Source organism: Oncorhynchus masou, chromosome 32, assembly GCF_036934945.1.
Source record: "Oncorhynchus masou masou isolate Uvic2021 chromosome 32, UVic_Omas_1.1, whole genome shotgun sequence".
NCBI classification, from domain to species: Eukaryota; Metazoa; Chordata; class Actinopteri; order Salmoniformes; family Salmonidae; genus Oncorhynchus; species Oncorhynchus masou.
In genome coordinates, this window is record NC_088243.1 from 7,589,858 (window position 1) to 7,613,276 (window position 23,419).

The 23,419-nt window shown below is 44.3% G+C and overlaps 1 protein-coding gene across 6 annotated transcripts in view; it reads right to left on the reverse strand.

Annotated features, from left to right (window-relative positions):
• LOC135525518 (EMILIN-1-A-like) overlaps positions 1 to 22,119 on the reverse strand; it is a 91,495-nt gene extending 69,376 nt beyond the window's left edge. For all 6 annotated transcript variants that reach the window (XR_010453173.1, XR_010453175.1, XR_010453174.1 and 3 more), the window contains exon 1: positions 21,469 to 22,119. Coding sequence is in view for 3 of the 6 variants with exons in the window: in XM_064953189.1 (XP_064809261.1) it covers positions 21,469 to 21,617 (149 nt within the window). In the remaining 3 variants the exon portion in view is untranslated. The remainder of the gene's footprint in view (positions 1 to 21,468) is intronic.
• Positions 22,120 to 23,419: the final 1,300 nt, after the last annotated feature.

Consider the following 23,419-nt stretch of genomic DNA (forward strand, 5'->3'; position numbering starts at 1 on the left):
TCAGGGCATACTGGGTCAGGAAATACTAGGACATACTAGGTCAGGACATACTGGGTCAGGACATACTGGGTCAGGACATACTGGGTCAGGGCATACTGGGTCAGGAAATACTAGGACATACGAGGTCAGGGCATACTGGGTCAGGAAATACTGGGTCAGGAAATACTAGGACATACGAGGTCAGGGCATACTGGGTCAGGAAATACTGGGTCATACTAGATCAGCAAATACTGGTTCAGGACATACTGGGTCAGGACATACTGGGTCAGGACATACTGGGTCAGGGCATACTGGGTCAGGAAATACTAGGACATACGAGGTCAGGGCATACTGGGTCAGGGCATACTGGGTCAGGAAATACTAGGACATACGAGGTCAGGGCATACTGGGTCAGGAAATACTGGGTCAGGAAATACTAGGACATACTAGGTCAGGACATACTGGGTCAGGACATACTGGGTCAGGACATACTGGGTCAGGGCATACTGGGTCAGGAAATACTAGGACATACGAGGTCAGGGCATACTGGGTCAGGGGATACTGGGTCATACTGGCTCAGGGCATACTGGGTCATACTAGGTCAGGGCATACTGGGTCAGGGCATACTAGGTCAGGGCATACTGGGTCAGGGCATACTAGGTCAGGGCATACTGGGTCATACTAGGTCAGGGCATACTGGGTAAGGGCATACTGGGTCATACTAGGTCAGGACATACTAGGTCAGGACATACTAGGTCAGGACATACTGGGTCAGGAAATACTAGGACATACGAGGTCAGGGCATACTGGGTCAGGGCATACTGGGTCAGGAGATACTGGGTCAGGGCATACTGGGTCAGGGCCAACTGGGTCATACTAGGTCAGGACATACTGGGTCAGGAGATACTGGGTCAGGACATACTGGGTCAGGGCATACCGGGTCAGGACATACGGGGTCAGGACCTACTGGGTCAGGACACACTAGGACATACTAGGTCAGGAAATACTGGGTCAGGACATACTAGGACATACTAGGTCAGGACATACTGGGTCAGGACATACTGGGTCATACTAGGTCAGGACATAATGGGTCAGAATAGGTCAGGACATAGTGGGTCAGGACATACTAGGTCAGGACATACTGGGTCATACTAGATCAGGACATACTGGGTCAAGGTATACTGGGTCAGGACATACTGGGTCATACTAGATCAGCAAATACTGGTTCAGGACATACTAGGTCAGGGCATACTGGTGGGGCACGGTCAAGTACTACTGTATCATGGTTCTGTGGATAGAAACATTAGCTTTAATGTGTTTATGTTTTCGGGGGGTCACCTCTTAGAGGTTTGGGAAGCCCTACCTTAAACAATTCCATCTCCGGTCCCTTTAGGTAAACACGGTTGTTTGTGACACAGACTTTCTGGACCGTAACACTTAAACAGTGTCAGCTGGTAGAGGATAAACCTCAGGGTGTCCAGAGACAGTCTTTTACGTACGGAATGTACTGGAGCGAGTCTAACTGCAACGGGAAAGCTTGTTAATCCACAAACAGGAACGTCTATTGTGGCTGATGAGGCCAAAATTCTGCAGCATCTCAAATGCACTGGGAGGTTCGTGTGCGCGTACTTACACACGTGTATGTGTATGTATACACACGTGGATCAGCTTTCTAATAAAGCATTGAATCTACAGTATAATGCGTAGTGGCATGCAGTTGAGCAGACACGTTTTGGGGATTTCTACAGATGGGGAACATTTTCTAGCAAGGAGTAAGGAAGGTCCTTTAAAAATGCATTTCATGCAACTGTACCTCATTTACATGATAGAAGACATTAGCAGAATATAATTGTTTTATACCACACAAAAATGGCCAAATGCAGGCTACTATGCAACTCACTATTCAGTTCGGATACAATTTTGGATAAAAAAAAAAACATCTTCATATTTATAATAATTTGTTTTATCATTGTTATTATTGTGTATCATATTTTTTATTTTGTAAAAATAACATGTAAACTGCTTTCGCTTTGTGATATCTTGTGTAGATTGATGAGAATTTCAAAAACAATTAATCCATTTCAGAATAAGGCTGCAACGTAACAAAATGTGGAACAGGTCAAGGGGTCAGAATACTTCCCGAAGGTGCTGTAGCTATGATCCCCCTTATATATTGATGCAATGACATTAAAAACATGGCAGATTATTATCAATGACTGATCAACAGCTGTAACAACTTGTTCAGTGTAGGAAATCCTCACTGGTACTCTAGATTATAGAAATAACCAAATATAAAATGTAGGCTACAGTAGGCGTCAAAATAAACTTTCTTGTGACACAGACTCAGCCAATGATGAAGATGAAGATGAAGAATAGGCTACTCAGCGGTAACGGACGATGCACTTGTGACAATATTTAAAAATAACCTACTTTTTCGCTCAGAATCGCTCAAAAGCGGTGGAGAAAAAGTTTTTTAGCTTCTACAGACAGATTAGTCTTCTCTTCTCAGCAGTAGGCATTTGCTTTCCAAACTGCAGGCCTCCGTTTTTCTCGTGATTGTATTTTGACATTTGTGAAAGGCAAACTGACAGCAGCAACTAACCAGTGCCACTGGAAACTTTGTCTTTGGACAATCAGTTCATTCTCTAGGTTAGACGGATGTAATGTTGTATCATTTATGTCTCCCCTTTTCATAAGCAAATATTAGATGGTGGCAGACAAGGCCGTTTTCACTGTTCTGTTTGTCAGAGTCAGCAGTAGCCTATAGAACTGTACTAGCCTGTAATTCCTGTCGTATTAAACATATTCTGCTAATGTCTCCACTAAATAGCCTATAGCCCAGGCATAGTCTACACCACCACACTCTCAGCCATGTATTCAGAAGTTTTTTTTTGTGCCAACAGTGATAGAGCTATATTATCGAATATTTATGTAGGTGTAAATTGGCTTCCAAAAATGTGAAACAAAATGGCCGACCTATGGGATAGGGGAGAGGGACAGAGAGAGATAGAGACCTTAACTATCTATTGTACAGCAGAGTGTGTATCCAACTCCAAACCCCCACAACTGAATAGATACAGTGCAGATCCAAAATATATTTTCTTGTGAAAGAAACAAGAAATAAAAACTTGAGTGTGCATAACTATTCACCCCCCCCCCAAAGGCAATACTTTGTAGAGACACCTTTTGCAGCAATTACAGCTGCAAGTCTCTTGGGGTATGTCTCTATAAGCTTGGCACATCTAGCCTCTGGGATTCTTGCCCATTCTTCAAGACAAAACTGCTCCATCTCCTTCTAGTTGGATGGGTTCCTGCTGGTGTACAGCAATATTTAAGTCATACCACAGATTCTAAATTGAATTGAGGTCTGGGCTTTGACTAGGCCATTCCAAGACATTTAAAATGTTTCCCCTTAAACCACTTGAGTGTTGCTTTAGCAGTATGCTTAGGGTCATTGTCCTGCTGGAAGGTGAACCTCCGTCCCAAATCTCTGAAAGACTGAAACAGGTTTCCCTCAAGAATTTCCCTGTATTTAGCACCATCCATCATTCCTTCAATTCTTACCAGTTTCCCAGTCCCTGCTGACAAAAACATCCCCACAGCATGATGCTGCCACCACCATGCTTCGTTGTGGGGATGGTGTTCTCTGTGTGATGAGAGGTGTTGGGTTTGTACCAAACACAGCATTTTTCTTGATGGCCAAAAAACTACATTTTTGGCTCATCTGACCAGAGTACCTTCTCCATATGTTTGGGGAGTCTCCCACATGCCTTTTGGCAAACACCAAATGTGTTTGCTTATTTTTTCTTTAAGCATTGGCTTTTTTCTGGCCACTCTTCCGTAAAGCCCAGCTCTGTGGAGTGTACTGCTTAAAGTGGTCCTATGGACAGATACTCCAACCTCTACAGCTCCTTCGGGGTTATCTTTGGTTTCTTTGTTGCCTCTGATTAATGTCCTCCTTGCCTGGTCCATGAGTTTGGTGGGTGGCCTTCTCTTGGCAGGTTTGTTGTGGTGCCACTTTCTTTCCATTTTTTTAAATCATGGATTTAATGGTGCTCTGTGGGATGTTCAAAGTTCTGGGTATTTTTTACAACCCAACCCTGATCTGTACTGCTCCACAACTTTGCCCCGGACCTATTTGGAGAGCTCCTTGGTCTTCGTGATGTCGCTTGCTTGGTGGTGCCCCTTGCTTAGTGGTGTTGCAGACTCTGGGGCCTTTCAGAACAGGTGTATATATACTGAGAAAATGTGACAGATTATTTGACACTTAGATTGCTCACAAGTGGCGTTTATTTAATTAATTATGTGACTTCTGAATGTAATTGGTTGCACTAGATTTTATTTTAGGGGCTTCATATCGAAGGGGGTGAATACATACGCATGCACAACTTTTCCTTTTCTTTTTTTGAAAAAAGTTATTTTTTTAATTTCACTTCACCAATTTGGACTATTTTGTGTCTGTCCATTACATGAAATCCCAAAATCCATTTAAAATACAGGTTATAATGCAACAAAGTAGGAAACACGCCAAGGGGAATGAATACTTTTGCAAGGCACTGTAAGAGCACATCATGAGCACACTGCTCATAAAACAGAGCAGAAAGCTCTCCATGCAGAACGGGGCCCATATATAAATATTGGAACATGTTTTTCTTTCTGCCCGACCTCATTTTCTATCAATAATGGAACATAATTGTCTTTGTTTTTATTGGAAGCATACAAATTATCACACTACTTCCCATGGCTATGCTTGAACACCTAACTATCACTACTGCTTGAACCACTAACTATCACTACAGCTTGAACCACTAACTATCACTACTGCTTGAACCACTAACTATCACTACAGCTTGAACCACTAACTATCACTACAGCTTGAACCACTAACTATCACTACAGCTTGAACCACTAACTATCACTACAGCTTGAACCACTAACTCTCATTACAGCTGGAACCACTAACTATCACTACAGCTGGAACCACTAACTATCACTACAGCTGACACCACTAACTATCACTACAGCTGACACCACTAAATATCACTACAGCTTGAACCACTAACTATCATTACAGCTGAAACCACTTTAGAGTAGCAGCCAAGTCTTCAGCATGGCATCAAGATATCTGCCACATTCGAGAGAGAGGGAGATTATATTAAAGACAGAGAGATTGAGAGAGAGACTTGGAGTGAATTTGAGAGAGTGATTTTGGTAGACCTTTCTCAATAAATGTCCCAATACTGTGGCGATAACTGCCTAAATAGCCCATGTGAAGCATGTGTCAGAGATCCCTGGGTGGTCCACCAAAGCCTGTTCTCCACAGAGGAATGTGAAGTCGTTGTCCTGCTGCCTTATCACCGTGTGAGATGAGAGGTAGCAGCATGTTTTATATACATCTCTGGTGCCTTGCGGGTGTAATAATTCCTCTCTGAGGAAACAACTCAGAGTGAGGTGATAGGGGGAGGGGGAGAGAGAGCGAGCGAGAGAAGGAAGACAGTCATGAAAACAATGCTATCAATATGGATACTTAACTGAGAATAACTTCTTATATGCACTAAAAGTCACTGAACGATACTAAATGCACACAAAAAATCTGCTATGTAAAAAAGAAGATACAACACATAGTGGGAACACAATAAGCAGTACCCTACCACTGATGGACTGTAATAACCTTGGGTCTTTAGGCAGCTCCTACCCCTGCTATCCGGGCCTGAATGACCGAATACACACTAAACTAACACAATGTGATGGACTGTAACAACCTTGGGTCTTTAGGCAGCTCTTACCCCTGCATTCAGGGCCTGAATACACACTAAACTAACACAATGTGATGGACTGTAACAACCTTGGGTCTTTAGGCAGCTCCTACCCCTGACATCAGGGCCTGAATGACTGAATACACACTGAACTAACACAATGTGATGGACTGTAATAACCTTGGGTCTTTAGGCAGCTCCTACCTCTGCCATCAGGGCCTGAATGACTGAATAGACACTAAACTAACACAATGTGATGGACTGTAACAACCTTGGGTCTTTAGGCAGCTCCTACCCCTGCCATCAGGGCCTGAATGACTGAATACACACTAAACTAACACAACGTGATGGACTGTAATAACCTTGGGTCTTTAGGCAGCTCCTACCCCTGCATTCAGGGCCTGAATACACACTAAACTAACAAAAAATGCAACACAAATATTACTTATTTCCTTTCGAATAGAATCCACAGACAGCGAGTTGATGATACATCAAATCAAATTTTATTTGTCACATACACATGGTTAGCAGATGTTAACGCGAGTGTAGAGAAATGCTTGTGTTTCCAGTTCCGACAATGCAGTAATAACCAACAAGGGGATAAAGAATATGTACATAAAGATATGAATGAGTGATGGTGCAGAGCAGCATAGGCAAGATACAGTAGATGGTATCGAGTACAGTATATACATATGAGATGAGTATGTAGACAAAGTGGCATAGTTAAAGTGGCTAGTGATATATGTATTACATAAGGATGCAGTAGATGATAGAGCACAGTATATACGTATACATATGAGATGAATAATGTAGGGTATGTAAACATTATATTAGGTAGCATTGTTTAAAGTGGCTAGTGATATATTTTACATCCTTTCCCATCAATTCCCATTATTGAAGTGGCTGGAGTTGAGTCAGTGTGTTGGCAGCAGCCACTCAATGTTAGTGGTGGCTGTTTAACAGTCTGATGGCCTTGAGATAGAAGCTGTTTTTCAGTCTCTCGGTCCCAGCTTTGATGCACCTGTACTGACCTCGCCTCCTGGATGATAGCGGGGTGAACAGGCAGTGGCTCGGGTGGGTGTTGTCCTTGATGATCTTTGATAAATACCTTTACTAAGAGTATTAGTAATTGACTGACCTGGTATCTCAACAATGCTATTTCTAGGGTCAATTTTATATGTATGTTCTGCATTTTCAGCCATTCCTGAACCTGAACCCAGAAACAAGCTACCGGAGGGCAATGCCAAAACAAATGGTGTATTGATTCTGTATCCTCACAACAAAATCTGCAGAGCTGCGATGACTGTAGGCCCAAATATTCAACATTTTGTTGGTGACAAGAATTACGTACAATAATTTTAGTTGAAAAGCACAAAGTCTTGACTCTTGCGTCGTTTTATATATCAATTCGTACACCCTGTACCATGGAATCAGTACATAAACACGACTGATAACAGAATACAAAACACACTGACAAAGACGGTGAGCTCCCTCTCCCGCTGTGTTTGTGTGTTTATTAAGGATACCCATTAGTTCCATCCATAACCTGACTAGACCCAGCCTCATCTACAGCACCATCCATAGCATGACTAGACCCAGCCTCATCTACACCACCATCCATAGCATGACTAGGCCCAGCCTAATCTACACCACCATCCATAGCATGACTAGGCCCAGCCTAATCTACACCACCATCCATAGCATGACTAGGCCCAGCCTAATCTACACCACCATCCATAGCATGACTAGGCCCAGCCTCATCTACACCACCATCCATAGCATGACTAGACCCAGCCTCATCTACACCACCATCCATAGCATGACTAGACCCAGCCTCATCTACACCACCATCCATAGCATGACTAGACCCAGCCTCATCTACACCACCATCCATAGCATGACTAGACCCAGCCTCATCTACACCACCATCCATAGCATGACTAGACCCAGCCTCATCTACAGCACCATCCATAGCATGACTAGGCCCAGCCTAATCTACACCACCATCCATAGCATGACTAGGCCCAGCCTCATCTACACCACCATCCATAGCATGACTAGGCCCAGCCTCATCTACACCACCATCCATAACCTGACTAGACCCAGCCTCATCTACACCACCATCCATAACCTGACTAGGCCCAGCCTCATCTACACCACCATCCATAGCATGACTAGGCCCAGCCTCATCTACACCACCCTCCATAACCTGACTAGACCCAGCCTCATCTACACCACCATCCATAGCATGACTAGGCCCAGCCTCATCTACACCACCATCCATAGCATGACTAGGCCCAGCCTCATCTACACCACCATCCCTGTCATGACTAGGCCCAGGCTCTGCATCTCATTGCCCCCTGCACGTTGACTTCGATTACCCCCACTGGTGCTTGTGCCCTCACGTTGTCTACGGCCTTTGTGGACGTGCAAAACTCTTATGCCCCAAATCCCCACATGCAAAACACCGTAGACTATTTGTGCTGGCAAACCCTGCATAGAGCCCCTCCACATGCCTCACTTTAAAATGCACATTTAGCTGCTGCTCATTGTTATTCAGAAATAAAAACTTGCCTCCGGAACGAAACAACGTGATTAACGGCATCTGCCTGAAAGCCTGCTGACATGAAAACCACTAGCAGCCAAAACAACTCCGCTCTTTCCTGATTTGATCATCCGTAATAAACTGAGGCAAATTTGTGACTACCACCATGGTCGAAGGGATAGAGAGAGGTGAAATTGGCACCAACACACCCCTTACAAATATTCCACTAGCAATTAGCCTACCAAACAAATTTGCTCTTTTCATAAACACAATCACAGCTTTGTTCATTCTAGAAGCAGAATGTATAAATTCAGCTCTGACCTCCTCAACTCCATTCTCAGGAACACGCCTGAATCCATGTCCTATCGACAGCTTCTCCTCCACGCTAGGCTGAGAAGCCATCGCACACACCACACCTTCCAAGCCCCAGGAAACTTACTGTCCTCTTCCACCCCGACTTTGAAAAGTAACCTGTGGATACAGCTAAAACAAAGTGTATTAACCCTCCACCATAGAAAATAAAATTGAAATAAAATAATTAAGTTAAATAGGACAGAACCCTCCACACCAAACACTCAAACTCCCAAAAACTCCCAGCATGCACTGCAAGAGAGAGAGAGATAATGGCTTAGTCTGTGGTCTACTGAGGGAAATACACACACAAACACACACAGGGAAACTGAGCTGTCCAACAACCACATCATCTGGAATGAGCCTGAATTACACAGGCCTCTTGCATGACAGAGCAACACATTCCGAAGAGAACTCGGAGAACTCGGAGAACCCGAGACAGAAGGGGCATGAAAAGCCTGAGAAACACTGACGTATTGAACCATTTATCAGTGCCAGTGTTGAAAGGTGTTAGCGAAGCAGCTTAGATGTTGTAAGTCTAGCTGGGGGTCATTGTCTTATGTCAGACAACGTGTCGATTCCCCCTGCAATGATCTCACAAAAAGAGTAATGGGACAGCTTTGAAAGTCATTTGGCTACATTGTGCTGTCTAACGTTTGAAAATATTATCTAGGTGCCGTCGCCTAATCAACCACATTTCATTCTCAAAACAGGCTGAATTAAATCAACATTAAAACAATACATCTGTACATAATGTTGATGTGTTTTGGTTTGAGAAGTCTTAGTAGCACCACTTCGCATTTCGCTAAGGAGTGTGTGCTTCAATGAGCGGTATTTCTGAAGTTTGACAATGGACACGAATGCTAGCATAAAAACATTAGCTTGCTTCTGAGATAGTCACTGAAATGATGCTGCTAACCAACCAGCTGCACACACACAATGGTGATGGTTTCCAACACAAAAGCTAGCTAGCAAGCTACTGTAGTTGTTGCTTACATTATTATGAGTTTTAATGAAGCAGCTGTTCTGCCAGAGTCATTACAGTAGCCTCCCAAGTCAGCTGACTGATCAGCTGACACAATGATATAAAGTAAGTTTAGCGATCGTGGAGAAACATGCTGATCTACGGACTGATCAGGAAAAGGTAGAGCTAGCTATGTCAGTAAGATAGCTACAACAGTAAGCTGGCAGTAGCAACCGACATCCTTTTGCACATCATTTTTTGCAGAGAAAGCCACCACTTTGTTTGTATTTTCTCACAATTAAAAACAATTAAATCACTGTCACAATGTTTGTAACAATTTAGCTAGTTATTCTGCCTTTAGCTAGTTATTCTGCCTTTTTCAAGCAGAGTCATGCGACAGCGCAGTGATATGAAAAGTACAGAACTGTGTTTTCATTTTTGAACGGTGGATGCTCTGGAATATTAAAATGTTAATATGAATTCCACATCCGACAAAACAGATAGATTGAAGGATGAGTGTGGTGTAGGTGTGACTCCATCTGACATTAGACAACGGCCAGGGGGGAGATAAACCTGTTGCCAACTCCTATAAGAACACACAACCCAAACAAAGACATTGTTATATTTGATCTTAGGCCAAGATAAACAAGTCCAAAAACTGTCTAAATTGTTGTTTTTGGTGACCTCTTGCCTTTTCACACCGATTTCTTTTGCCAGGTCTCAATACGGTTGGTATTATGTTGGTAAATCAGGGGTGGCCAACTTCAGCCCTCATGAGTCACAGTCCTGTTTGGTAACCCTGTCTCCAGAGAATGTTATTGATCTACTTGAGACTCAACAAGTTGTCCAGGTATTCGCTAATCAGTTTCAGATTAGAAATAAAAGATGAAAACCAGCAGACACTACAACCTCCACGGTGGTTGGCACCCCTTGCTCCAAACAAAATTAACCTCGACGCACTTCTATAGTCAGGTTAGTATTTCTTCCACTAGTGGTTATGGTTAGTCTCTCCCACTGGTGGTTAAGGTTAGTCTTTCTAGCCCTAGTGGTTAAGATTGGTCTTTCTCCCACTAGTGGTTAAGGTTAGTCTTTCTCCCACTAGTGGTTAAGGTTGGTCTTTCTCCCACTAGTGGTTAAGGTTAGTCTTTCTCCCAATAGTGGTTAAGGTTAGTCTTTCTCCCACTAGTGGTTAAGGTTGGTCTTTCTCCCACTAGTGGTTAAGGTTAGTCTTTCTCCCACTAGTGGTTAAGATTGGTCTTTCTCCCCCTAGTGGTTAAGGTTAGTCTTTCTCCCACTAGTGGTTAAGGTTAGTCTTTCTCCCACTAGTGGCTAAGGTTAGTCTTTCTCCCACTAGTGGTTAAGGTTAGTCTTTCTCCCACTGGTGGTTAAGGTTGGTCTTTCTCCCACTAGTGGTTAAGGTTGGTCTTTCTCCCACTAGTGGTTAAGGTTGGGTCTTTCTCCCACTAGTGGTTAAGGTTGGTCTTTCTCCCACTAGTGGTTAAGGTTAGTCTTTCTCCCACTAGTGGTTAAGGTTAGTCTCTCCCACTGGTGGTTAAGGTTAGTCTTTCTCCCACTAGTGGTTAAGGTTGGTCTTTCTCCCACTAGTGGTTAAGGTTGGTCTTTCTCCCACTAGTGGTTAAGGTTGGTCTTTCTCCCACTAGTGGTTAAGGTTAGTCTTTCTCCCACTAGTGGTTAAGGTTGGTCTTTCTCCCACTAGTGGTTAAGGTTAGTCTTTCTCCCACTAGTGGTTAAGATTGGTCTTTCTCCCCCTAGTGGTTAAGGTTAGTCTTTCTCCCACTAGTGGTTAAGGTTGGTCTTTCTCCCACTAGTGGTTAAGGTTAGTCTTTCTCCCACTAGTGGTTAAGATTGGTCTTTCTCCCCCTAGTGGTTAAGGTTAGTCTTTCTCCCCCTAGTGGTTAAGGTTAGTCTTTCTCCCACTAGTGGTTAAGGTTGGTCTTTCTCCCACTAGTGGTTAAGGTTAGTCTTTCTCCCACTAGTGGTTAAGGTTAGTCTTTCTCCCACTAGTGGTTAAGGTTAGTCTTTCTCCCACTAGTGGTTAAGGTTAGTATTAGGGAAGGGTTAGCTGATCCTGTCCTCCAAGTACTGGGTCCAAGTGAAGGTCATCATTTTACAGGACACAGGGGTGTTTAGACCCTTGTCCCTTGACCTCTGACCTGTATCCCACCACGACTGGCAACCCCGTATAAAGCTCTGGACCAGGCATGCCCTCGGCTCACTGTGTGTGACCATTAGTAACCAGGCCCTCGGCTCACTGTGTCTGACCATTAGTAACCAGGCCCTCAAGCCACTGTGTCTGACCATTAGTAACCAGGCCCTCGGCTCACTGTGTCTGACCATTAGTAACCAGGCCCTCAAGCCACTGTGTCTGACCATTAGTAACCAGGCCCTCAAGCCACTGTGTCTGACCATTAGTAACCAGGCCCTCAAGCCACTGTGTCTGACCATTAGTAACCAGGCCCTCGGCTCACTGTGTCTGACCATTAGTAACCAGGCCCTCGGCTCACTGTGTCTGACCATTAGTAACCAGGCCCTCGGCTCACTGTGTGTGACCATTAGTAACCAGGCCCTCGGCTCACTGTGTCTGACCATTAGTAACCAGGCCCTCAAGCCACTGTGTCTGACCATTAGTAACCAAGCCCTCAAGCCACTGTGTCTGACCATTAGTAACCAGGCCCTCGGCTCACTGTGTCTGACCATTAGTAACCAGGCCCTCAAGCCACTGTGTCTGACCATTAGTAACCATGCCCTCAAGCCACTGTGTCTGACCATTAGTAACCAGGCCCTCGGCTCACTGTGTCTGACCATTAGTAACCAGGCCCTCAAGCCACTGTGTCTGACCATTAGTAACCAGGCCCTCGGCTCACTGTGTCTGACCATTAGTAACCAGGCCCTCAAGCCACTGTGTCTGACCATTAGTAACCATGCCCTCAAGCCACTGTGTCTGACCATTAGTAACCATGCCCTCGGCTCACTGTGTGTGACCATTAGTAACCAGGCCCTCAAGCCACTGTGTCTGACCATTAGTAACCAGGCCCTCAAGCCACTGTGTCTGACCATTAGTAACCAGGCCCTCAAGCCACTGTGTCTGACCATTAGTAACCATGCCCTCAAGCCACTGTGTCTGACCATTAGTAACCAGGCCCTCAAGCCACTGTGTCTGACCATTAGTAACCAGGCCCTCAAGCCACTGTGTCTGACCATTAGTAACCAGGCCCTCGGCTCACTGTGTCTGACCATTAGTAACCATGCCCTCGGCTCACTGTGTGTGACCATTAGTAACCAGGCCCTCAAGCCACTGTGTCTGACCATTAGTAACCAGGCCCTCAAGCCACTGTGTCTGACCATTAGTAACCAGGCCCTCAAGCCACTGTGTCTGACCATTAGTAACCAGGCCCTCAAGCCACTGTGTCTGACCATTAGTAACCAGGCCCTCAAGCCACTGTGTCTGTCCATTAGTAACATTTAGAACCCTGTCATCAGCAGGGTAGGATCTGGACTGGTGTTATTCATACCTCATCCCAGTTCACAGCATTTTAAATTAATTATTTTGTTATTTCTTCAAAGTACGTAATCTTAGTGCATTGATTGATATTTTTGGAAAAACACTTCAGTTCTTGGGGAATGTTAAGTGTTCATTTACAGTTTGTAAAGTGGACAGAAAATAAAACCCTCTGTGAGAGTTACAAGACTTCATCATTATCAAAAGATGAATGCACACACAGTTGAGAAGAAAGCTGTTTTGATAGCAAAAATATTTTGGCAGAGCAGAGCATGAGAGTTGAGCAGAGGGCATTGAGAAGTTCCTCTTTCAGAGGCCCCGAGTATAAAAATCCCCATTCCATGCGAGCGCTGCATTCTTTGATAAATGTGATTATGGTTTCTGGCTTTCCTTTAAAATACATATTTGATGCATGCATCACGTGTCAAACCCCATCGACTAGTCAGTCATTCAGAAGACAGAAAAACAACATGTAGCACAGCGGGATAAATAAATCTCCTTAAAAAGTCTGTAGGAGTTCCCCCGTCGTCTGTAGGAGTTCCCCCGTCGTCTGTAGGAGTTCCCCCGTCGTCTGTAGGGAGTTCCCCCGTCGTCTGTAGGGAGTTCCCCCGTCGTCTGTAGGGAGTTCCCCCGTCGTCTGTAGGGAGTTCCCCCGTCGTCTGTAGGGAGTTCCCCCGTCGTCTGTAGGAGTTCCCCGTCGTCTGTAGGGAGTTCCCCGTCGTCTGTAGGGAGTTCCCCGTCGTCTGTAGGGAGTTCCCCGTCGTCTGTAGGGAGTTCCCCCGTCGTCTGTAGGGAGTTCCCCCGTCGTCTGTAGGGAGTTCCCCCGTCGTCTGTAGGGAGTTCCCCCGTCGTCTGTAGGGAGTTCCCCGTCGACTGTAGGGAGTTCCCCGTCGACTGTAGGGAGTTCCCCCGTCGTCTGTAGGAGTTCCCCCGTCGTCTGTAGGAGTTCCCCCGTCGTCTGTAGGGAGTTCCCCCGTCGGCTGTAGGAGTTCCCCCGTCGTCTGTAGGGAGTTCCCCCGTCGTCTGTAGGGAGTTCCCCCGTCGGCTGTGGTAGCGACGCCAGAGTTTTTGGCTTGATTATTGGGACCACCCTTACGTAAAATGTATATGCACGCATGACAGTAAGTTGCTTTGGATGAAAGCATCTGCTAAATGGCGATTATTATTACTATTATTAATTTTATATTATTGTAGGCCACCCGGTCACTATTCCTATAGAAAATGCGTGGGCAGAACTGAAAAAGCGTGTGAGCAAGGAGGCCTACAAACCTGATTCAGTTACACCAGCTCTGTCAGGAAGAACGGGCCAAAATTAACCCAACTTGTTGTGGGAAGCTTGTTGAAGGGTTCCTGTAGCGTTTGACTCAAGTTAAACAATTTAAAGGCAATGCTACCAAATACTAATTGAGTGTATGTAAACTTCTGACCCACTGGGAATGTGATGAATGAAATAAAAGCTGAAATAAAAATCACTCAACTATTATTCTGACATTTCACACTCTTAAAATAAAGTGGTGATCCGAACTGACCTAAAACAGGGATTATTTACTAGGATTAAATGTCAGGAATTGTGAAAAACTGAGTTTAAATGTATTTGGCTAAGGTGTATGTAACCTTCCGACTTCAACTGTATGTCCTCATCTGAAGGACCATTAGGTTCCATGATAAGAGGTTAAAATCAAATTCCTAAAAAAATAAAATATAATCCATAAACAAGTAGCATAGACCACTAGGCCTAAATCATTATAGAGGACAGAATAATACGGACTTCCAAATATTTACATTTATATACCTCTTAAGTTTCTGATTCACTCTTAGACAAAACCTTTCTGGATAGAACCAAAAAGGGTTAAATGCCTGCTTCATATATGGCAGCCCTAAAGGTTCTATAACAGAACCAAAATTGGTTCAACATAGAACTCTATAATCGAACCCAAGGGTTCTATATGGAACCAATTTTGGTTCAGTGGAGACAGACCTCTGGGGTTCTGATCAAAGAACCTGACAAAAAGGTTCTATATAGAACCTTTTGGCTGCCATATATGAAGCAAGCAATATAAGTATTTTTGGTTATATCCAGATAAAAAAAGTGTAGCCTATTCTCTAAAATCCATTCATTCATGCATATGTTAGACTATTCATTACCATTCCAGTTACCCCCCCCCCACACACACAAAAAAAAGAGTGATGCATGCCAATAAAGCCATTAGACAACTCAACAAAAAACAGCAGAGTCCCAACGGCAGTTCCAAAACCTTACCACTGTTAGACCTGGCTTTCAGAGGAGCCTTGTCTGGCAGCGAAACAGTTCATTCAGCCTCATTTACTGCATTTAAAAAAAGCATAGCTGATATGTCTGACTTGCTTAAAAATGTGGTTTCTACTGACAGTTGAGATTTACAGACTATGGCATAAGGGATGCACAGTAAAAAAAGATAATAAATGAAAATGTAACACAAGAGGAAAACAATTAAATACACAAGGATGGAGGTACTGAATATAAAAGGAAGTACCAGTACCAGATCAATGTGGAGCTATGTACAGGAGGTACCAGATCAATGTGGAGCTATGTACAGGAGGTACCAGATCAATGTGGAGCTATGTACAGGAGGTACCAGATCAATGTGGAGCTATGTACAGGAGGTACCAGTACCAGATCAATGTGGAGCTATGTACAGGAGGCACCAGATCAATGTGGAGCTATGTACAGGAGGCACCAGATCAATGTGGAGCTATGTACAGGAGGTACCAGATCAATGTGGAGCTATGTACAGGAGGTACCAGATCAATGTGGAGCTATGTACAGGAGGTACCAGATCAATGTGGAGCTATGTACAGGAGGTACCAGATCAATGTGGAGCTAAGTACAGGAAGTACCAGATCAATGTGGAGCTATGTACAGGAGGTACCAGTACCAGATCAATGTGGAGCTATGTACAGGGAGTACCAGATCAATGTGGAGCTATGTACAGGAGGTACCAGATCAATGTGGAGCTATGTACAGGGAGTACTAGTACCAGATCAATTTGCAGAGTGCAATGTACTTGAGGTAGACATGAGGTTGTATGTATAACAAGAACATTTCCCAGGACATAGACGTATCTGATATTGGCAGAAAGCTTAAATTCTTGTTAATCTAACTGCACTGTCCAATTTACAGTAGCTATTACAGTGAAATAATACCATGCAATTGTTTGAAGAGAGTGCAAAGTTATTTTAATAAACAAATTAGGCACATTTGGGCAGTCTTGATACAACATTTTGAACAGAAATGGAATAATTTGTTGGATCAGTCTAAAACTTTGCACATACACTTCTGCCATCTAGTGGCCAAAATCTAAATTGCACCTGTGCTCGAATAATACATTATGGCCGCTCTCTTGCATTTCAAAGATGGTACAAAAACAATTGAAAAAAAATTGTTTTTTTCTTTGTATTATCTCTTACCAGATCTACTGTGTTATATTCTCCTACATTCCTTTCACATTTCCACAAACTTCAAAGTGTTTCCTTTCAAATGAGATCAAGAAAATACAGGCTTCAGGGCCTGAGCTACAGGCAGTTAGATTTGGGTATGTAATTTTAGGCAATTTTAGGTTTTTAAAGGGCCGATCCTTAAGAGGATTTAATTGACTATATAGAAGTCTGGCTCGGGGGTAGAAGTGTCTCGGTGCCTGTTGATCCGAGAGCCAATGCATCGGTACCTTTTGCCGGACAGTAGCCGAGTGACCAGTCTATGGCTTGCGTGGCTGGAGTCTTTGACATTTTTCCAGGCTCTTCCCTGACATAGAGATCCTGGATGGCAGGGATCTTAGTCCCAGTGATGTACTGGGCTGTCTGAATCACCCTTTATAGTGCTTTGCATTCAAGGGCGGTGCAATTGCCATACCAAGCGGTGATGCAGCCAGTCAAGATGCTCTCGATGGTGCAGCTGTAGAACTTAATGAGGATCTGGGGACCCATGCTAATTATTTTCAGCCCCTGAGGGGGGGGGGGGGGCAGGCACAGCCATGCCCTCTTCATGACTGTGCTGGTATATAGTGTGTGGACCATGTTAAGTCCTTAGTGATGTGGATGCCACGGAGCTTGAAGCTCTCGACCCGCTCCACAACAGCCCCATTGATGTGGATGGGGGCATGCTCTCCTCTCTTTCTCCTATAGTCTACGATCAGCTCCTTGGTCTTTGTGACGTTGAGGGGGAGGTTGTTGTCCTGGCACCACACTGCTAAGTCCACCATCGATGATGGTGTTGGAGTTGTGCGGCCATGCGCATCGTGGGTTAACAAGGAGCACAGGATGTTGAGGGTCAGTGTGGCGTTGTTGCCTACCCTCACCACCTTAGGCCGATCCGTCAGGAAGTCCAGGATCCAGTTGCAGAGTGAGAGATTCAGTCCCAGGGTCCCTAGGTAGGCGATGAGCTTGGAGGGGACTATGGTGTTGAATACCAAGCTTCCATTCCTCCTTTCACGAGCGGATTTATGGCTGATTTAAAATCGTCAACCCTGTTACAGTCAACTCTGTTACTTTATTTGTCACGTAATAGGTTTTTCTTTAACCTCTTGAGATGGTAAAATGTTTTTTTAATGAAGTTGAACATGTGCTCTTTATGACCGAATGTTAAAATGAGTTACACTTCTCAAGAGGCACCGAATCGGTGGAACGACCCTACATTCAATTCCCAAGCAAATCAAAGTGAGCTATGTACCATATAGTTAATACACATTTAGTATGGGCTTGTGTGTTATTGTAGTGATAGGGCAGTGTTTCCCAGCTGCAGTCCTCCAGTACGCCAACAGCACACATTGTTTTGTTGTAGATCCGGACAAAATTACCTGATTCAAGTCATTGAGGACTGGATGATTAATTGATATGTTGAATCAGTTGTGCTTTGTCCGGGGCTGGTGTTGAGAAACACTGAGTCTGGGAGCCAGGACTTTCTAGACGGTTTGGGGTGCAGTAAGCCGAGTCTGGTCACTAGGGCTTTTTAACCTGTTTGTGGTGCAGTAAGCCGAGTCTGGTCACTAGGGCTTTTTAACATGTTTAGGGTGTAGTAAGCAGAGTCTGGTCACTAGGGCTTTTTAACCTGTTTGGGGTGCAGTAAGCAGAGTCTGGTCACTAGGGCTTTTTAACCTGTTTAGGGTGCAGTAAGCCGAGTCTGGTCACTAGGGATTTTTAACCTGTTTGAACTCTTTGTTATACAGAACCACTACTGATGACGGGAGAACCCCTACAGATGACGGGAGAACCCTACAGATGACGGGAGAACCCCTACAGATGACGGGAGAACCCCTACTGATGACGGGGGAACCCCTACTGATGACGGGAGAACCACTACTGATGACGGGGGAACCCCTACTGATGACGGGGGAACCCCCTACAGTAGGTCATGGCTGGGAGGAACTCCCTTCTCTTCCTTACGCTTCACCACGCCCAACAATAAACTGGCAATAACCTAGACATATCTGTGTGTGTGTGTGTGCGTGCGTGGATGGATGTGTGTGTGCGTGGATGTGTGCGTGCGTGCTTGGATGTGTGGGTGTGTGCGGGGATGTGTGGGTGTGTGCGGGGATGTGTGCGTGCGTGGATGTGTGTGTGCGTGCGTGCGTACGTGGGTGGGTGCTAGTGAGACCCCTTTCACTCTCCCTCTCCATCCCTTTTGTTAAATATATAGTTTACTTGCTTTGGCAATGTTAACATATGTTTCCCATGCCAATAAAGCCCTTAAATTGAAAGGGATGGAGAGAGAAAGGGATAAAGAGAGCGGGAGAGGGAGTGGGGACAGCAAAAGAGAGGATGTGTGTGTGTGTGTGATTCACTGGTGTTACTAGACACTATGATTCCTCCCTAGAGCTCCTGTAAGCCCCCTCAGTGAGTGGGAGGGGAGACGCTGTTTTCATGGAACATTTGGATGAGGGAAGGACTGCTCATCTGTGTTACATTTAGTCTCACTCTCAGCAAGTTAGACAGACAGACAGGCAGACAAGACCAACAGACACACAGGCAGACAGACAGACAGACAGACAGACAGACAGAGACAGAGACAGACAGACACACAGGCAACGTGGCAGAATTCCTGACCACTCTGACTGACCCAAACTTAAGGAAAACTGAGTATGTACAGACTCAGTGTACAGACTCAGTGAGAATAGCCTTCAACGAGCTAACAGATGCAAACAGATTAGCAGATGCTAAACTACAGGACTGTTTTGCAGCACAGACTGGAATATGTTCCGGGAGTCTCCCGATGTCATTGAGGAGTACACCACATCAGTCACTGGTTCATCAATAAGTGCATCGATGACATCATCCCCGTACATACATAAATACCCCAACAAGAATCCATGGATTACAGACAACATCTGCACTGAGCTAAAGGGCAGAGCTGCTGCTTTTAAGGAGTGTGACTCTAACTCAGACACTTTTAAGAAATCCCGCAATGCCCTCCGACGAACCATCAAACAGGCAAATTGTCAATTTTTTTTTAACCTTTATTTAACCAGGCAAGTCAGTTAAGAACAAATTCTTATTTTCTATGACGGCCTAGGAACAGTGGGTTAACTGCCTGTTCAGGGGCAGAATGACAGATATACCTTGTCAGCTCAGGGGTTTGAACTTGCAACCTTCAGGTTACTAGTCTAACGCTCTAACCACTAGGCTACCCTGTCTCCCCAATATGGGATTAAGATTGAATGCTACAACACAGGGCTTGCAAACTATTATGGACTATAAAGGGAAGCACAGCCGTGAGCTGCCCAGTGACACGAGCCTACCAGATGAGCTAATTAACTTCTATGCGCACTTTGAGGCAAACACTGAATCATGCAAGCTCTCCGTAACCGATGTGAGTAAGACCTTTAAGCAGGTCAACATTCACAAGGCCGCAGGGCCAGATGGATTACCAGGACGTGTGCTCCAAGCATGTGCAGACCAACTGGCAAGTGTCTTCACTGACATTTTTAACCTCTCCCTGACCGGAGTTTGTAATACCAACAACTTTCAAGCAGACCACTATAGTCCATGTACCCAAGAACACCAAGGTAAGCTTCCTAAAAGACTACTGACCCATAGCACTCACGTCTGTAGTCATGAAGTGCTTTGAAAGGCTGGTCATAGCTCACAGCACCACCATTATCCCAGAAACCCTAGACCCACTCCAATTTGCATACCTCCCCAACAGATCATGCAATTTCTAATGAACTCCACACTGCCCTTTCCCACCTGGACAAAAGGAACACCTAAGTGAGAATGCTATTCAGTGACTACAGCTCAACACCATAGTGTCCTCCAAGCTCATCACTAAGCTAAGGACCTTGGGACTAAACACCTCCCTCTGCAACTGGATCCTGGACTTCCTGACAGGCCATCCCCTGGTGGTAAGGGGAGGTAATAACACAGTTGCCAAGCTGAGACTGACAGAAAATTAAGGAAACTTTGACTATGTACTGACTCAGTGAGCAAAGCCTTGCTATTGAGAAAGGCCGCCGTAGACAGATCTGTCTCTAAAGAGAAAACGGGCATTGTGCACATTGCCTACAACATGAGGTGGAAACTGAGCTGCATTTCCTAACCTCCTGCCAAATGTATGGCCATAGAGACACATATTTCCATTAGATTCCACAGACCCACAAAGAATTCGAAAACAAATCCAAACGTGATATATATATATATAGTGTGAAATACCACAGTGTGACATCACAGTAGCAAGATGAGTGACCTGTTGCCACAAGAAAAGGGCAACCAGTGAAGAACAAACACCATTGTAAATAAAAACCTATTTTTACATTTATTTATTTTCCATTTTGTACTTTAACTATGTGCACGTCATTACAACAATGTATATAGACATAATGACATTTGAAATGTCTTTAGTCTTTTGGAACTTTTGAGAGTGTAATGTTCACTGTTAATTTTTCATTGTTTCTTTCACTTTTGTTTTATTATAAATGTAACTTGCTTTGGCAATGTAAACATGTTTCCCAGGACAATAAAGCCCCTTGAATTGAGAGAGAAAGACAGAGGGACAGAGACTACTCCAGCGGACTCTCTTTGCTGTTCATAGTTTAGACAACATGGGAGAGAAAAGAAAGGAGCACCTTTGCAGCAAAACATATAATAGCCCAGTTTCTTAGAGAAATAACGGTTTGGGGTCATTTAAACACAAACTTTTTTTTAACACCGATTTCCTTTATCGTGTTACACCTGCACTCCAAATGAGACCCACGCCTGCTCCTTTCACCAAGTTGGGATCCTTCGCTGAGTAATCAGCTTTGACATATTCAATGCATCAGCTTCTCCCAGCTGTTTGGTATACCGTTTGACATCAGAGTGAGTGAGTTGTGTGTTTGTTTAATACCTGTGTCTGCTTGCCGCCCGGACGCCGTTCTGTGGCAGCGCCTGGGTCTGTCCGGAGTAGAGATTATACCGCTGCGGGTACGAAGCACCCCGAATTTCCCCGAACCAAGTCAACACCCACAGGAAAAGAAATATAACTGGTTCCGCCATCCCTCCACACGAAACAACAAAAACTAACTTTTAAATGAAAACTCGTAAATAATCCTCCCGTTTGTTAATGAACTTTTATTCCACACGAATAGCGGAGAAGTAAATTCCGATCAGCCGTGATGCACTGTCCCTCTCCAGAGTCGGGTAAGTCCATACTATCGACCCATAGTTAGGCTATAGCGGGATGTGAGACAGTATCTCCAACCCGTCTTCACCTCAACATCGATACTATAGTCCTCTGATTGATAGCACTTATATTGATTTCAACGATGTCCAAAAGCAGCCTGCTATTCACTTTATAATTCTTGTAAATGTGCCAAGACACTCCGAGGAGGATCTGTGAGCCTGCTGTAGTTCTTCCCGAAGTTCAAATAGCTACAGTTTCCGAGAAATAGTTTACGCTTTTAGTAATTTAGTAAAGTTAATGCGAAGCAAAGCTGAAAAGAAGGTAGCTGGAGTTTCAAGCGCAGCAGAATTGGAATGACTATGCTCCCCTGCCCTAGTCCCCCTTCTCTCTCCTACTTCCCTCCCTCCTTTAGTGCGTTGCCCGACCCCTCCCTCGGCTACATATCCAGCACTTACGCACATTTTGCACAGATCTAGGACCAGCTTAAACTCCCACAAATTCAGGTCAGCGGAAACTCTACATTGACATTAGATCAGTGCCTGGGAACAACTTGGGCGAATTCAACTCCCGAATGAGAACATCGTCTATATTTACTGTCACTTATCTGACCGCAGCACCGTATACAGTATCTGCTCTTGGACAAACGGATGAGTGTTCTTGAAAAATAACTGAGGAGTTAGGTGTGTTTAACTAAGGATGTCTTTGAAAACGTCTCTGTGGATAAGAGACTGGGAAGTTGATTACATACACTTACTTTCCAGTTGCAATCCTACTTTCTGGGGTTTACATGCACTTAGGATGGAGTCATTAAAACTTGTTTTTCAACCACTCCACAAATTTCTTGTTAACAATATATAGTTTTTGGCAAGTAGGTTAGGACATCTACTTTGTGCATGACAAGTAATTTTTCCAACAATTGTTTATAGACAGATTATTTCACTTATATAATTCACTATATGACAATTCCAGTGGGTCAGAAGTTAACATACACTAAATTGACTGTGCCTTTAAACAGCTTGGAAAATTCTAGAAAAGTATGTCATGGCTTTGGAAGCTTCTGATAGCCTTATTGACATCATTTGAGTCAATTGGAGGTGTACCTTCAACCCCCCCCCCAAAAAAAGAGTGATGCATGTCAGCAAAACCACTACACAACTCAACAAAAAACAGAGTCCCAACAGCAGTTCCAACACCTTATCATTTTTACACCTGGCTATCAGAGGAGCCTTGTCTGGCAGCGTAACAGTTAATTCAGCCTCATTTTCTGCCTTTAAAAAACATAGCTGTTATGGCTGACTTGCTTATAAATGTGGTTTCTACTGACAGTTGAGATGTACAGACTATGGCATAAGGGGACAACAAGCGGATAAGAGGCAATCCATAATTTTGATTAAGACATTAATGAGTGAGCTAGGACGGACGTAGTCAATATAACTATTTGTTCAGCACTTTTGAAATGTACAGCGATGGAATTCAGAACATGGGCCATTCTTACAGTGTTCTCCCTGTACCCCAAGTCAGAACCGTAGGATCTATCTATATAAGCAGACAATGAAAGCTCTTACAATATTCAATAATGCCATTTCTCTAAAACAGGCTATAAGCTGCACCAAGTCAGAACAGTAAGCTAAATTATATCCACAATTATTAGGGCGAGGCACATGGGCCACTTGTT